Source organism: Salvelinus alpinus, chromosome 36 (genome assembly GCF_045679555.1).
Source record: "Salvelinus alpinus chromosome 36, SLU_Salpinus.1, whole genome shotgun sequence".
NCBI lineage: Eukaryota > Metazoa > Chordata > Actinopteri > Salmoniformes > Salmonidae > Salvelinus > Salvelinus alpinus.
The window spans coordinates 9,623,639-9,641,366 of NC_092121.1; the positions used below are offsets into that span (position 1 = coordinate 9,623,639).

General features: G+C 39.3%; 1 protein-coding gene across 2 annotated transcripts; it reads left to right on the top strand.

Annotated features, from left to right (window-relative positions):
- Positions 1 to 2,927: 2,927 nt before the first annotated feature.
- LOC139564824 (AN1-type zinc finger protein 2B-like) lies at positions 2,928 to 7,263 on the top strand. 2 transcript variants are annotated; one of them, XM_071384668.1, is made up of 10 exons: positions 2,928 to 3,072; positions 4,054 to 4,127; positions 4,422 to 4,516; positions 4,678 to 4,809; positions 4,915 to 5,066; positions 5,165 to 5,278; positions 5,593 to 5,686; positions 5,918 to 6,000; positions 6,516 to 6,600; positions 6,922 to 7,263. In XM_071384668.1, exons 2-10 carry the CDS (start codon positions 4,073 to 4,075, stop codon positions 6,961 to 6,963), a joined length of 852 nt encoding a protein of 283 aa, XP_071240769.1. In that variant the 5' UTR covers positions 2,928 to 3,072; positions 4,054 to 4,072; the 3' UTR covers positions 6,964 to 7,263. The 2 variants fall into 2 exon arrangements, with proteins under 2 accessions (XP_071240769.1, XP_071240770.1); XM_071384669.1 differs by lacking the exons at positions 5,165 to 5,278; positions 5,593 to 5,686; positions 5,918 to 6,000; positions 6,516 to 6,600; positions 6,922 to 7,263 and having other exon boundaries at positions 2,933 to 3,072; positions 4,915 to 5,070.
- The last annotated feature ends 10,465 nt before the right edge of the window (positions 7,264 to 17,728 follow it).

The window sequence follows — 17,728 nt, forward strand, 5'->3', positions numbered from 1 at the left end:
TTAATTCATACGCCCATCCTTCATTTCAGTAACCCTCTCCCCATTGAATTGTATTTCTTAGGCCTGCTCTCTGCTCCACTGACCCTGTCATTGCGTTAACTCCCCATTCTTCTCCATCTGTTCATCTTCGTCTCCTTTTCAGTTGGTGTGTGTTTTACCACATTGTCATTCACACGTTTATTGACACCTCTTTTCCACGTGCACTCTGTTCGCCTTTGCAGGCCGCGAGCAGCCTTCTCATCTGGCACATTAACTCGTTGAGATGAAGTCTGGTTAAACAAAAGACAGAAATGTGATGACTTGTATTCATAAACCGTTCGTCCCCTCACGCCTGCTTCCCAGCCAGCCTCGTGGGCATGGGATCCATTCTATAATATATCTATTAACACACCATGAAATCTGTGAATAATCTCACAATGTTAAACAGACCATGTCTATACTAAATCAGGCTCATATAACTTGATAATATATTGACATGATAATGGCTCCCAACGTATTTACGCATTTAAAATGTCGATTTGAATTGCTATCATTGGTTGGAGAAAAAGTCAAAGAATGTTCTGCATGCTTGGAAAGTTCTATATAGTTGTAATAATGAAACCGAATTGTGATCAATATTTGACATTAAAGACAGTGTTCATGCTTAATTGTGTTTTTGATCGAAAACAATACAGATATGGCCAGCCAATAGGCCTCTCAGATGCATGGATTATTAGGGACAATCACCACGTAGGCAGCCTATCGGAATTGAATCTTGCATAAAATGATTATTAACCAAGAATAATACTATCTTATAATAGAAAAAAATAAGGCGGGCTTCTGCCTCCTAATTTGTCATGATGGCAATTACCATCCAATTTAGCAAAACCACCAATCTTGTTCTAGTCTGGATGCTCGGGCGTTTTTATAGCAGGATAAATAAATCAACCAAATCGTTATTCAGTTCTTCTAAACGCACACCTATTGAATAAAAAAGGGCATCCTGTCCCTGAAAAGCACAAGGGGCTATTTGATTCGTTATGAAGGTTAATTCAAATGACTTTATCTCGCCTCATTGAAACTTTTAAAAACTGGATTAGATATCAAATGGAGGAGACTTGCAAGGATTGGATTTAGAATGAACGGATTATATGCATTTGAAGTTTGGATCATCCTATCTGATTAAGATCATATTTTACCAATGTAATTATGAAACTTTTTTGAAAGAGAAACTCAAATTAGTAGAAAGTTACTTAACTGTGATGGTTTCATAATAATGGTTTAGTAACTGGTTTAGTAACTGATTTAAGTAACAGTTTAGAACCTGTTTTATTGTGGTGTCTCATTCTAGAAAAAGCAACCTTTGACTCCTGTTTTTCAGGAGTGTAGAGAGAAACTACAGAGAGTTATTTTTTAAATATTTGTTTTACATTGAATAGGCTATAGGATACTGTAGCAGGGCTAGTTGTGCTATAGCTATCACCTGAGAAACAGTGGCATCCTGAGATTGTCCAGAACAAAGTATGACCAAGGAGACTCAGAGGTGACTGGCTCCATGAGGACAAACTGTCCAGAAGCTATGTCAAATGTGTCATCCAAAATATTGCTATGGCAATAAAGGGACGGGGGTTTGAAATTATTACAATCATCTTCTAATTCAAGCAGATATAGGGTGAGCAAAGGAAGAGGAATCCTTATGATGAACCAGGTGTTCAGCAAGCGATGCCATCTGGCAGCAGAATTAGCAGCTTATGAGCCAGGTGCTACAGTACAGGGGAATAATCTAGAAGAGTGCCTCTGTGATCCCTTCTCCCAGCCTCTGATCATAACACTGTACTGTTGCATAATGAGAATAGTCCATTTTGTGGGTTGACTCTACTATAGAACTACTATTTCCAGCTAGTTGACCTCTTGGTGATGTGGTTGGTCCTGCCGTGGTGTGTGTTTATGTGGATTCCAGTGCCTCTTCAACAGGGAGTTGCTGCTTTAAGTTAGGCTTTGTTTCTAGTAACCTAATCAGTAACAATCGCTATCTCTGTGTTTTTCATACTCATGTCGAAAGTGTCTACAACTTCCCAACCTCACTAACTCACCCAGTGACACTTTCTGTACATATATATTGTAACTTTATCTTTGCAATGACAACTTTCCTCTGCAGTTACCCTACTGTTATCGCATGCATGAAACATGAGATTAGAGAGTCTATTAACGGGACTGCCACAAAACAAAAACACAATGTGGCCAGTCATAAACAACCAGATCTTGAAGACTGTATAGACGTCTGAAAGAGCTCTGCTGCCACCATCTGGCAATGATATGCCATTACATTGACTGCAGTATTGCACATTTTTCTCTTTAGACTCACAATTGCTTCCACTGTACACAAAGGTACCTAGCCCATATGTGCCATTTCATCAGCATGAATGAATCACCTATATCATCACCTATAGCCTATATTGTGCTGATGAATAAAAGGGCACATTTACTTGTGAAACATAGATAATGTGCTCTGTGAATAACACATCTCTGTTATTCAGCAAGTAAACAAATACAATATCAAACACAAAAAAAGTTGGAAGGTGATAACTATCCAAAATCAAAACTAGTATTATTCTGCTTATTTTGTGTGATTTGTTATACCCTAGTTATATAGACCTACCATGATTCCAGAAAAATGATTCATTCTGACATGGCCTTTAACTAGTCTGGCGAGAGACTAGCTAGTCACCTTCATATCTAGTCACAGTGACACAGCATTATTTTGAGCTGTCCGTGGTGCTGGTTTGAGACAACCCAAAAACGTCTCAGTTAGACGTTTCGTAAAAACCAGCACCATGGACAGTTCTCAACAACGCTGTGTCACTGTGATTGATCAAAACAACGCTGCCCCCCTGCCTCATGTGGTACATTCTGGAACTCCCTAGCTAGTACAACCGCGAGGAGGGGCTTAAACAACAGTGTCAGTGACGCTTCGATGTAGCTGGCTGTCAAGAGAGCTTGCTAGCCACTCGCTTCCAAAGTTCAACGTTAATCTCAAAGCAAGAGGGGGAAAGAATAATCAAATATAGCTGTCTGGTTGAACCAAGTCTCTGGGTAAGTGAGAATATTCGTCTATTTTTGCATGTATTTTTCAATTGACTATGGTTTGCTGTTAGCTATCGTATCTAGCTAGCTAGTCAGCCAACCAAACCAAGGCAAGGGCAGGGCAGGAAGGATGTCTCCAATCCATATTCGTTTAGTGTTAGCTAACTAGCTAACGTTCGTGATGGTGAACAATCGTCCCAAATATATTTCTGCTAAATATTATCCGTTTCGAATTAATGTAACGTTAAATGAGTAACTTAAACGTTAGTTAACTACCAGTAACGACGTAATGTTAACGTTACAGTAGTTGTCTAGAATGCTAGCTAACGACGTTAGCTTATCAGCAAGCTAGCTAGCTTCATTTAGTTGTTGTTGGCCTGTAAACCAGGAACAAGCTCATCAATGGTATTCCATAAATTACTCAATAGTTAACGTTAGGTAGCTTAAGCGCAGACAATACTAACATTGGTCTGCTAGGTAATTGCATTTATGGCCTCGAGCGATTGTACAGGGAGGAGCTGGCCTAGTTACTAGCTAGCTAATTAGCCATGATAAGTAGGTAGCTAGCTTGCTGCTAGCAGAGAGGAAGGCTGCTGCTAGATACCCCAAAATAACTTAGCTAGTTAGCTAACGTTAGTCAAAATGGCAAAAGTAGGTAGCAAGAAGCGATGGCATGATTCAGCATTCGTTATCATAGGAAGTCCTAGCTACCTACATCTAGATGGGTAGCTAACGTTAGCTAACTGTATCTGTCAGTCACTGTACACGTCCATAATAAGCCTGTTACATAAGCGTAACTAACGTTAGTTGAAAGGGAAGCACGTAAACAAAGGGACTTTTTAAATATCCTAAAATTGATATGCTGAATCTACTGTTCTTAAAAAAACGAAGTGACGCGGACCAAGTTAGTTTTATTTAGATAACCTGTCACAGGTAAACAAACATTGTTTATGCACGATCTTAGCTTATCTATGTATCTTTCAATTGAAGGGTGTATCACCATAGTGCCATGGAGTTTCCAAATCTAGGAGAGCATTGCTCTGAAAACTCCTGCAAGCAGCTGGGTGAGTGGTTGGTTATGTAATGCTGTCTCCATTTACTACCTCAATGCCTCTGGGACCCTTCCAATACAGAGCCTGTTGTTTGTGTACTCTTCCTGTCCTTTGTAGTATGGCTTTGGTATCTGTAAATAGTTGTGGTTTAAGTCCAAAGTCCTCCACAACCAATTGTCATGGGCTGCACTACCCATTATCAGAATGAGGAGGGATAGTGAGAATTTCATTTATCTACATTCATATGGATGATCTCCATCCTTTGCCATGGAATAAACACCTTGACATATTTCTTATATCTGACAGATTTCCTACCAATGAGATGTGATGCCTGTGAAGAGATTTTTTGTAAAGACCACATAACCTATGCAAATCACAAATGCATGTCATCCTACAAGAAGGTACATTTTAAATAATTTAGCAGCATCGTATGTTTGAATTAAAGCAAAGTTCCTATAATGTGCAGTTAGTATGTAGAAATGAATGTATGCTGTTCAACCTTATTAGTTGTCTATTGATCCAAACAGAGCTTTAATACGGCTCTGCTTGATTCTGTCCCCAGGATATCCAGGTCCCCGTGTGTCCTCTGTGCAACACCCCGATCCCCATCAAGAGAGGGGAAATGCCAGACATCAAGGTTGGGGAGCACATCGATCGCGATTGCCAGTCGGACCCTGCTCAGAAGAAGAGAAAGGTATGGTTGATAGGCTTCTCTACAGGACCATTTATACAAACTGCCCATGGTTAAAGTGAAGTAGCTATGCCTAATCTAAGCTAACCAACCTTTTTTTTATGGTAGATATTTACAAACAAATGCTCGAAAGGAGGCTGCAAGCAGAAAGAAATGATCCGAGTGACATGTGACCAGTGCCACATGAATTATTGTCTTAAACACCGACATCCACTAGACCATGACTGTAAGCCTGAAGACAAACCAGTCTCCAAATCTGGGTAAATATTTCCCTCCACCTTATACCATTTATTGATTGTGGTGCACATTGTGAGCTTTTGCGGTATAATGATGATTAATTACATTTGATTTCTTTCAGATTCGCTGCTTTCATGCGGTCCCAAGGAGCATCCTCTGGCAGTGCCTCCACTTCAAGCAGTAGAGGAAGTTCTAGGCCCGTTACTAATGGGAATGCTAGGACCCAGAGTAGTCGGTGAGGATCCTTATGTATTGATTTTCGAAACGCCACACTGAAGAACCACATGAAGCTTAAATAAATAAACAAGTGATATTGGCAAGCACAGTTTGTCCTCTAAATTCATGAGAGGCATATTCTCACTAAGACACACGGGATGGACGAATTGACAGGTTGATTTTATTGTCAGTGAAATATACTACACATGGAAAATAATTGATATTTCTTTCCTTCACAGAACTGCTCTTACCTGTTACTGCTGTGCTTTCTAGAAAGTGTTGACTTGTTGACTATAACCCCACTGAGCATGATTGTTTTTGATTCTATCACAGCAGTGCTCAGGCCATTTATAATCCAGCTCCGGCCATGCGGCCCCCTCCAGCACAGAATGTAGTACCTGCTTCGGCATCCTTTCAGGCTGGCCTGGTATGCCAAACACTTACACCGCTTGATTGAAACTACTGTAAACTCTCTTCTCTGAATAATTCCAGTCCATTCATTCAGATTCTGTAGTCTGCTCCTGTTTATTCAATGAGATTCTAGTCTACTCCTGTTTTTTCATTGAGATTCTAAAGTCTGTTCCAGTTTATTCATTGAGATTCCAAGAAGAAAATAAAGAACATCCTGTATGTGTTTATCTGCATGTTGTGATTGCAGACTGAGGAGCAGGCCTTACAAAGAGCGCTGGAGATGTCCTTGGCTGAGTCGGCTCGCAGCACAGTCCAACAGCCAACACTCAGGTAATAAACAATCCCCAATAAATCCCATAATCCAGCATCACCCACACATAATATAGGCTGTAATCATGTCCAGCTGCCATCAACACAACCCTGTTACCTATTGTTTCTCTTCACTAGCTCTTATTGCTATGTGTTTGCTCTAGTTGAAACGCAGGCTATTTGGTTACTATAGGAAAACACATTATTAATAGGTTTGACATTCCACCATGTAGCCCATGGTGGGATGTCCATGATGACTTCATAAATGAAGGACAGTTGTGCCCACAGTTGTGTTTCTTCACCTCATGATGTGTGTTGCTGCTCCTCAGACCTGTGTGTGTGTGTGTGTGTGTGTGTGTGTGTGTGTGTGTGTGTGTGTGTGTGTGTGTGTGTGTGTGTGTGTGTGTGTGTGTGTGTGTGTGTGTGTGTGTGTGTGTGTGTGTGTGTGTGTGTGTGTCGTGCCTCCTGCATGCTCTCTGCAGTGTGATGATGATGCATTCCTCTGTGTGACATAGAAGCGTTTGTGTCTGTCTCAGCCCTCAGGAGCAGGAGGATCTAGCTCTGGCTCAGGCCCTTGCTGCTAGTGAAGAAGAGTACAGACGCCAGCAGCGGAGACAACAGGTATCCAGAAACTTAGGTGTCAGTAGCATGCTAACAGGACAGGACCTCACCTAGGTACATTGCCTCCATGGCGTCCCCTATATGCCTTCATCATCCTCACTGGGTGCATTTAAAGATCAGCTAAGGAGAAAATGAATTACACAATTTTGAAGTACTACTTAATGTGTATTTTATCTGATGGACCTATTAAATGATCCTATTTTTTTTTTCTCCCCATGTTGAATATTTACCGTAAATGGTGAGACAAGCCTCTCACTAATGATTCTTTGTCTTGAATTAAATAGACTTTTGCCTGTACTAATATCTCACTTTCTATCGTAGGAAAGAGAGTCCTCCAAACAGTCTTCCTGCAGCCTATCATAAACCCAGACCAGTGTCTGAGCCCAAGCTGCTACCACCAGTAATCAACTAGCAACTGTGCTACATCGATGGAACCCTCCAGCAGAACTCTAACGTCCAGAATCACTGATCCCAACTAATGAACAGTCTGGGACTTTCATAGAGATATATTGAATAGTATCACTGCTCTCTCTACTCAGCACATCATTCTAGACAGGCTTTCTGTCCTTTTTACCGATGGCTCTCTATGTACATATTTTCTATGTTGATCATGGACATTTAACCTCAGCATCAATGTTTCTTGAATAAATTATTTTAAAGATGTATTCGTTTCTGAAGCACGTTCTATGTACAAGGCGTATATACAGGAGGATGATATAACTGGAGAGGAAGGAGGTTTGGAGAACAGAACTAAAATGCGATTCAATTTCTATGCGTTAGAGAGAACAGTCTTAGCCCAAGCTTTGCCAATTAAGAATAAAAAAGGAAGGCCATTATTTAATACAACATATTTAAATCAAAGTTTATTGGTCTATTACACAGTTTAGCAGATGTTATAACGGATGTAATGAAATGCTAATGTTACTAGCTAGTCAAAACAAGTAGACACTTGTCTGCATCATCATGACAACTGAAAACCAACAGGTACATCATACACAATACAGAGTTGGTTTTATTATGCTATTGACTAGTCTATTAAATTGGCAGTGCTTGGTAAATAGAAGGAACACAAATACACTTGTTGATTTCCATGATGTTGATGTGTATTATGTTGTTCCCCAACACATCCATCAGGGACTTTGATGCAGTTCCAGCTTTGAATTCCCTCAGGGTAGGCATTATCGACCTTGGCTGTTGAATTGAAAGGTAAGTGGATAGAAAGTGTCTTTTTATTGTCAACATTTCATCAGAAATGTCTGTTTTCAAGAAGACCTTAGCAGTTATTGAGCACCACCCCTAGAAATAATTCCTTACAGCTGAGACAAAACCAACATGAGCAAGATAGGAGTGCAGCAAACTGCAACTTCAGTGTTGTGCTGGTGAACATTCATTACGCCGATTCTGTTGCCAAACGTTTCTTAAACGGAACGAAATGTGAAGGGACCTACCTGAATTTGTCCAATAGAAACTCTTGTTTTGCTTCCGTTTGGTTCTTAAACGGTTTCCGTGATGAATACACCTTTTGTTAAATCGCTCCTGTTCCTCAAGGAATATTCATGAAACCTGTATTTACCACTATGCATTCATACTTTGTCCAACAGAGAGCAGCATAATGTTGCATGTGAAATCTTTGAGGGAGGCCAAAGAAGATACATTTCAATTGTATTTGTCGCATGCGCCGAATACAACAGCTGTAAACTTCACCGTGAAATGCTTAATTACAGGCCCTTAACCAACAATGCCGAGTTAATAAAATATTTACTAAATAAAGTAAAACATATTTTAAAAGTAACACTATAAAATAACAATGAGGCTAAATACAGGGGGTACCGGTACCGAGTCAATGTGCGTGGGTACAGGTTAATCGAGGTAATTTTGACATGTAGCTAGGGGTAAAGTCACTATGCATAGATAATAAACAGCAAGTAGCAGCAGTGTAAAAAACAAAGGGATGGGTGTTGTTGGGCAGGTTCACAAGAATGGTGTTTTTTTCTCTCCATAAAGAAGGCTCATTTGTTGACTATTTTTTGACAGATTGGGGAAGTGCTGCTCATGTTGTTATGGTTATGAATGAGTCAGGCTAGTGTGTCACTAGCATGATTGTGGCACTCAACAACAATTAATTTCCTTGAAATACATCTGATGCCATAAATGTAAGATTATTAAGGTAAATACATTCTGAGTAATATTTTTCACTGATAAAACATGACCAATGAAGCTAAGCATTATGGAAAGAATTGACGGAAATCATCCATGTTCATTGGCAAACTAAGTTCATTTGCATAATGGTGTGCTTAGTCACCTTCATTTAGCTCCATTAGCTGTTACGCTAGACCTCCTCACCCTCAAACACCGGAAAATAGCATATAATTGTCGATTGTCACAAAGTGACATTAGTTATAGGATTACTCATTTGGATCTAGTTTCATCTGAGCAAACAGAATAAAGGCACACTCTGTAGCCTCCCACTGGGCACATCACATCATTTCAACATGGGAATGTGGGTAATATTTGATTGAGGTTGATCAATGAGATTTCAACCTTTATTCACCCACTCAAAAAGACAACCAGAAGTTTGTTCAATTCCCAATATGTTATCACTTTCAACCATCTAAAAGCACAACCAAATTCCATTGGAAAAACTGTCCGATTTGTTATTTAGTTGTCATCATGTAAATGTGTTATCACTGTGCTTTAAACCATTTAAAAGCACAACAAAGTTCAAATGTAAATACAATGTCAGATATTTTGTAATTTTACAAAAACGTAATGTGCTGTCACTGTGCTTCATCTAATAGCACAACCAAATGACCTGGATTGCAGTTGAGATAACATTGAAAGTACATAGTGTAAGTGACCAGGCATAATAGCACCCATGTCGTCCTAAAAGTTATATGTTTGAATCTATCCATAGAACATTCTTCCAAGAGTCTTGATGATCATCCAGGTGCTTCCAGGTGCTTTTTGACAAACTTGAGTCAACTTTTTGGATGACATAGGGTCACATTATGGCTGGTGAAAACCAAACACTGCATTCCACAGTAAGAACTGCCAAGCATGGTGGTGGTAGTGTGATGGTTTGGGGATGCTTTGCTGCTTCAGGACCAGGACGACTTGCCTTAATTGAAGGAGCCACGAATTCTGCTCCGTATCAGAGAATTCTACTGGAGAATGTCTTGCAATCCGTCTGTGTGCTGAAGCAGAAGCACAGCTGGGTCATGCAGCAAGACAATGATCCACAACACACAATCAAGTCTACATGAAAATGTCTGAAAAGCAACACATTTGAAGTTTTGGAATGACCTAGTCAGTCCAGACCTAATCCCTATTGAGATGTTGTGGCAGGACTTGAAATGAGCAGTTCATGCTTGAAACCCATAAATGTCGCTGAGTTAAAGTAGTTCTGCATGGAAAAGTGGTCCAAAATCCACAGCAACTGATCAACAACTACAAGAAGTGTTTGGTTGGAGTCATTGCAGCTTATGGTGGCACAACTAGCTATTGAGTGTAAGGCGGCAATTACCTTTTAACACAGATGCATTGGGTGTTGCATAACTTTTTTAAATGAAATAAATGGAATAAATATGTAATTGTTGTGTTATTTGTTCACTCAGGTTCCCTTAATCTAACATAACGTTTTGGTTGAAGATCAGATAACATTCAGTATCAGAAATATGCAAATGTAGAGCAAATTGGAAAGGGGACAGTTACTTTTTCACATCACTGTAAATATCGACATTTAAAGAATATGACTAAATCAAATCAAACTTTATTTAAAGTGCATTTAAAGTTTGATTTGATTTAGTCCTATTCTTTAACTTTGAGTTTTGGTTTAGATGGAGATGTGAATCCAACATATCAATTATAAATGAACTTGAAGATTACATTTGAAATCAACCAAAGCTTGAAACTTTATATTTATTGTTAAGTTTTTAGTTGAACCCTGGGTTGAATTGAAACTAGCTGTTGATGATTTTGCAAATGCTGTTTAAGCCAATTGATGACCGTTGATGATGTATGACTAAAGTATAGTTACATTTCATTTGCTCTGTTAAACCTACCATTGGAATAGTTATTAAGAGATCTCTCAATAATCGTTCTCACAATAGCACATTGGTTGTAGTCAATCACAAATCTCAAAGCTAAGCTGGCCATAGTTAAAACCCTGGATGCGAGACCAAATGGATAGCTGTAGAATGATCAACTTTCCAGGAGGAGGTGCTGCTGAACTTATAGTTTTTTTCTGATAGTGGATATATAACGTTGAACATCTGACATTGTTTCAAAGGTACTAATTCAACATATTTTATACAAGGTTTGTCTGTTGTTGAAAATTGGTAAATATGATGACAATTCTGTGGTAAAAAATGTACCCTTGACTTTTTGCTAATCCAATGTATTTACCCTGTAGATTCCACATCACAATACATTGTGAAATTCCATTGAAACAATGTTGTGTGCTCAGATGGTTATGTTTCCTGTCAACAGTGTGGCCCTGATTGGTGTAAATCAATGGTAGACTGTAGATTGGGGTAACTATGGTGTGGTGATGTCTATGGTATAAGAGGAACTAGTGAACCCATCTGTTAATAAGTCATGTATTCTGGGAAATACAACCAAAATGCAGGTCCTCTCACATGTATCATTCCTCAGAGTGACAGAAGAACCATCCCTCCAATGCACCCTGTCTACACAGATCCTTATCAGTTGGGATGTGAAGCATATTCAGGGGGATGACAGCTGCACCTGTTACACCAGAAGCATGTGATTGAAAATATATCTGAGCGTCATGAAAATATCAGTTATTAGGAATCAATATGCGAGTGGGTATCAAACAAAAATATCTCCTCTTACTGCACATTAACCAAGAACAACCCATTTGATTACTAGTTTACCTTTCATGTTCAGGAAAGCTGGAAGATCTTCCTCCAATCTGTTTTGTTTGTGCTTTGCAGTGCTCTACGTCAAGGGTTTTCAAACTGGGGCCTGCGGCGGTATTGCAGGGGTTCCGCAATAAAAATACAATGACATTGGGAAGTCTACAGGAACAGTTATCATGCTAGCTGTTCCTGATCATCCTACTCTGGGAAAGTAGATAAAGGGCTTCATTGCAAAATCTCAAACTATCCCTTTAAATACAGAGGAAATTACAGTCATTGGAGCTAATTTCACTTTTATTTCTCTATAGGAACATCTTATGCGGGCCATCTAAGTGGTCATTTTTGGGATGAAAAGCTCTTTCAGTGTCAACTTAAAAGACCATAACCAGATAGAAAGCATGCAGGAAATAATTGAACTATATATCTTTTTTTATAATACCATCTTTGATTTTGTTTTAATGTTTGAGCAGAAAAAAACAGTGACAATGTAGCAAATAACTCACACAAAACAAACAGAAGAAAACGTAATTCTACAGACCAACTGCGTAGCTACATTTAGCCTCTGCATTATTATCATTATTATTATTATTATTATTAAGTAGTAGCAAGTAACAGCATTAGCCATGGCAAAATGTATATTCCTGGAAATTAGCTTTATAACATTTTCTCTCAGCTCAATGGAACATTTTTGAAAAATGTGCTTTACAACTGTGAAAATTGTTTCTACGCCGCAAGATACCTTTACCATTTTAGCTGACAGACCATGTTAGAGTTTACATTTCCTCTTCTAATGAACTGTGGGGAGGTCAAAATAATTAAACGGTCTACCAAATCTATTCATTTCAAAATGTTGATTACTTCTACTCAAGGCATGATTTTTTGTTTTTTTTTGCTAACAAATGATTGGGGTCCCTGGGTCGCTGATTTACCTGGGTGGGGGTCACTGGGCAAGAAAAGTTAAAAACTCCTTCTCTACATTATTCAGCAGCACCTCTTGGCTGTCCTTGAAACAAGTTTCTCTCTGCATTGTCTGTAGTGCTAGTGCTGGTAACAGAATGGTTCCTTTAGTTAACTGTGTGGATGGTAAGATTCAGTGAAAGGATATTTACCTTGAATCCAGTGGTATTCAAACTGAGATAAGATCTCAGTCATCAAAAAATAAACCGTGTGTGGGCAGGGTGTTTTGTTTTTCTTGCACATAAAGCCCTCAGTGACTGAAATAATATAACATAGAAAACAGCAAGTAGAAAACATGTAGGCCTAATCTCACATCAACTACAAAGCTGCAAAGTATATGTATCCTATCCTCCTACCTCCTTTTTGAAGGATCTGCACACTTACTTTAATGCTCAGTCTCCAATGAGACAACCGTTCCCAAGGTAGTGCTATATTTTATTGCAGGTACATCTGGGTTAGCGCTGCTCCTTGGAAAATAATTTTCCTATCGAGTGCGGGTAGGCAGCCTCTCAGACGGGTGGGCGATTGTGGTTCAGTGTGGCTTCAGGGGGTTGGTGATGAATTCGTGGGCTTCTTTAGCTTCTTACAGCAAACAGGGCTTTGTGAATATTGTCAACCTCAGTGGGATGTGTCCTTAACCCTCGAGGATGGGGTTTTGTGATTTTGTAAAGAGGTCTGACTTGCAGTGTCCTTTGTGTTCTCTCGAACATTAGATAGGCAGAAGGTTTATTACAGGCCATAAAAAATTATGCAATGATCTGTATTTATTGGGTTGTACCTTCTTGTGCTCCGTCCAATACATCTATTGACATAAGTAGGTAACACCAGGCTCTCTGTCTGTTCTATTTCCTGTTGTATTTCCTGTCTTTGACAATCATGTTAACCTTTTACCAGTCTCAAAAATAAAACAAATTAAACTCATATTAATCGGAAAAACAGTTGCTTTCATTACCCTCTATGTCTTGTTTTGATCATGGAAACTCACATGGAATAAATTCTTCAAAATTATATTATCATGCACACATGAAAAAATACTTCAGTTTACTATAGAATACTACATTACTTACTATATAATTGTATAGTAAACTCTAGTATACTGTAGAATACTATACTACAGAATGTACACTTTCTCTCGATCATGTGTAGTACTTACTATAGAATGTTGTATAATGAAAAAAGTATCATGCTTAATGAAAAATAATATACTAAATACTACAGTAGATATCTGCCAAAAAAAGACTGTAGTGTCCGCAAAGACACTGCTATAGTAAAAACGACAGTATCTATTTAATTTGCATATGCCCTGCTCATTCCACTCCCCCATATCACAATTTGCCATATTGTGTTCCCTACAGCTTCTAGAAAAGAGCAGAAGCTCTGAACTTGGAAAATGTGCTCTTTTAGTATTCCTCCGGTAGGTTTCCTGAAATGTCCGCAATAACACTACAGTAAATACTACAATATACTACAGTTTGCAAAAACACTACAGTATAGTACAGTCCCCAAAAACACTACAGTAAATACTACTACAGTACTACTGATACAAATACCACTACAGTTCGCAATAAACATTACATTATACTACAGTTATTTTACTACAGTATTTATACTATAGTTAACTGTAAATACAATACTATACTACAGTCGTTAGTCTGCAAAAACACTACAGTGAATACTACAGTAAAGTCTGCAAAAACACTGCACTACAGTGTTGGAAGGCCAGTAGGAGGCACCTTTTCCTCTGGTGTAAAAAAATATCCCAATGCCCCAGGGCAGTGATTGGGGGCATTGCCCTGTGTAGGGTGTCGTCTTTCAGATGGGACATTAAACGGGTGTCCTGACTCTCTGTGGTCACTAAAGATCCCATGGCACTTATCGTAAGAGTAGGGGTGTTAGCCCTGGTGTCCTGGCTAAATTCCCATCTGGCCCATCTGGCCCTCATACCACCATGGTCACCTAATCATCCCCAGCTTACAATTGGCTCATTCATCCCCACTCCTATCTCCTGTAACTATTCCCTGCTGTAAATGAGAATCTGTTCTCAGTCAACTTACCTGGTAAAATAATGGTTAAGTAATAGTATTTATACCATAGTATACTATGGTATTTTTTTAAGTGGGTGGAAGTGGCATTCATAGTAGCCTATGTGCTGTCAAATATTTCAGACACTATTTTCTGTGCTGTATTCATCGCAAGCAAGGTCACATAGCATAGTGTAACAGTATAACTTTAAACCGTCCCCTCGCCCCGACACGGGCGCGAACCAGGGACCCTCTGCACACATCGACAACAGTCACCCACGAAGCATCGTTACCCATCGCTCCACAAAGGCCACGGCCCTTGCAGAGCAAGGTGCAACCCTACTTAAGTCTCAGAGCAAGTGACGTAACTGATTGAAATGCTAGTAGCGCGTACCTGCTAACTAGCTAGCCATTTCACATCCGTTACACTCACCCCCCTTTCAACCTCCTCCTTTTCCGCAGCAACCAGTGATCCGGGTCACGGCACCAATGTAACAGTATAACTTTAAACCGTCCCCTCGCCCCGACACGGGCGCGAACCAGGGACCCTCTGCACACATCGACAACAGTCACCCACGAAGCATCGTTACCCATCGCTCCACAAAGGCCACGGCCCTTGCAGAGCAAGGTGCAACCCTACTTAAGTCTCAGAGCAAGTGACGTAACTGATTGAAATGCTAGTAGCGCGTACCTGCTAACTAGCTAGCCATTTCACATCCGTTACAATAGCATAGCACATAACTGTTATGTATTCAATTTCTTCAATCTAATTGGATATCTGAAATGTGATGTGTAGGGTTCAAACATGCACTAGCTTTAACCAGATGCAGACCACCAAGTGTCACATAGGCTGCGTTTACACAGGCAGCCCAATTATGAATTTTTTTCCACAAATTGGTCTTTTGACCAATCAAATCAGATCTTTTCACATCCAATCTTTTTTAGAGCTGATCGGATTGGTCAAAAGAAAAATTTGTGAAAATATTATCAGAATTGGCCTACTTGTGTAAACGCAGCCATATAGCATTTAGAATACCATCCAGGAATTCAGACACTGTTGTGACCAAAGGATGACTTTGGGAGCTATTCATGTCTCTCAATTACCCCCCCCCCCCCCACAAAAAAAATGTGTACGAAGTCTACAAAGCAAGTTTGTGATTGTGTCAAGCTCTTTCAAGAGGCTGCAGTGAAATTCACCATGGAAATTATTTCAAAATGAAACAGTAAATATTTTATCTTACAGCTCCATTTTATTTTCAAGATGGAAGACATATTGTGTCTTTCTGGGTTTTAACTGCACGCTGACAGTCTTTCATGTTCTAAATTGTGCCTTCTACTAGAAATACTGCCTTTGGGAAATATGTCTCATAAGCAATGAAACAGTACTCAAAGGGCTGCATTCATTTAAAAATTCACCATAATATCTTTGAACCTTGTGTTCTCTTATGTAATTCATTAGTGTCCATCAATGTTTATAAAAGCAAATATCATACAGTATTAACACCTGTGACAGCTCTTTATAGTCAAATGATTGCAGGAGTTTCCCATTCTGCTTTGTTACTGTGTTCTCCTGTCTGTCATCAGGTAATGTGGAGCTGATTAATAGCCAAGAAGGAGAGCTATTACCTAAAGTCATCTGGAATTACAGGATGTACTGTTATCCTAATCAACCCCACTGCAGGGGGACTATGCTGCATGCTCTACCAGCTCTCACAGTCTCACGTCAGAATCAGACGTTCATCCATGTTTATCAAACATCAAATTTCGAAGTTGTTCCAAATGTCAAATTTCCAAGTGTTTAAGGTTAAGTTTAGGCATTAACTCCAAATGTTTAAGGTTAGGATTAAGTTCAGGCATTAACTCCAAATGTTTAAGGTTAGGATTAAGTTTAGGCATTAACTCCAAATGTTTAAGGTTAGGATTAAGTTCAGGCATTAACTCCAAATGTTTAAGGTTAGGATTAAGTTCAGGCATTAACTCCAAATGTTTAAGGTTAGGATTAAGTTTAGGCATTAACTCCAAATGTTTAAGGTTAGGATTAAGTTTAGGCATTAACTCCAAATGTTTAAGGTTAGGATTAAGTTTAGGCATTAACTCCAAATGTTTAAGGTTAGGATTAAGTTTAGGCATTAACTCCAAATGTTTAAGGTTAGGATTAAGTTTAGGCATTAACTCCAAATGTTTAAGGTTAGGATTAAGTTCAGGCATTAACTCCAAATGTTTAAGGTTAGGATTAAGTTCAGGCATTAACTCCAAATGTTTAAGGTTAGGATTAAGTTCAGGCATTAACTCCAAATGTTTAAGGTTAGGATTAAGTTCAGGCATTAACTCCAAATGTTTAAGGTTAGGATTAAGTTCAGGCATTAACTCCAAATGTTTAAGGTTAGGATTAAGTTCAGGCATTAACTCCAAATTCTTAAGGTTAGGATTAAATTCAGGCATTAACTCCAAATTCTTATGGTTAGGCATGAACTCCGAATGGTTAAGGTTTGGGATAGGCTTAAAAAAACAACTCAAAAACAACTTTCTATCACTGGATTCGGACATTTTGCACAAGAGGCAGATGTTTACGCCCTAGCAAAACCTAAACTTTCTTGAAGGTAACAGCACTCACTGCTCCTGGTGGTCGGTTTCTACATCATCTCCCGACGTCCAAATATATGTATATATATGATATAGATGGACGTAGAAAAATGACCCGTATCATGATTGAACTGGCTGGCGTGCTAGTGTTTCATCACAATGTGTCACAGTCACACATAGCAAAACACAGGGAGAACCCCATACTGAGCTCTTATTCCCGATATATGCTGGAGCATTCTAGTATTGGACGAAAACAGTCTGAATAATTAAGTGAATCAATATTATTTCCTGCAACTTGTTTCTCTTAGTCTAAAGACAGACTGCCAGGAGGTGTCAGAGCAACAGGTTTCCTTTGGGACTGTTAGAAAAAGCATTGGTAGTGCTGCAGGCCCTGGATGTTCTTATTGGCTGCAGAAGCCAGTAGAAGCAGTGAAGTAGCAACATCTTGAAGTAAAGAGAGCTGCAACTCGTCTGTCAAAGACCAACCAAGCCTCCAGAGTACACCCTGTAAGAGTACACCCTGTAAAAGTACACCCTGTAAGAGTACACCCTGTAAAAGTACACCCTGTAAGAGTACACCCTGTAAAAGTACACCCTGTAAGAGTACACCCTGTAAAAGTACACCCTGTAAGAGTACACCCTGTAAAAGTACACCCTGTAAGAGTACACCCTGTAAGAGTACACCCT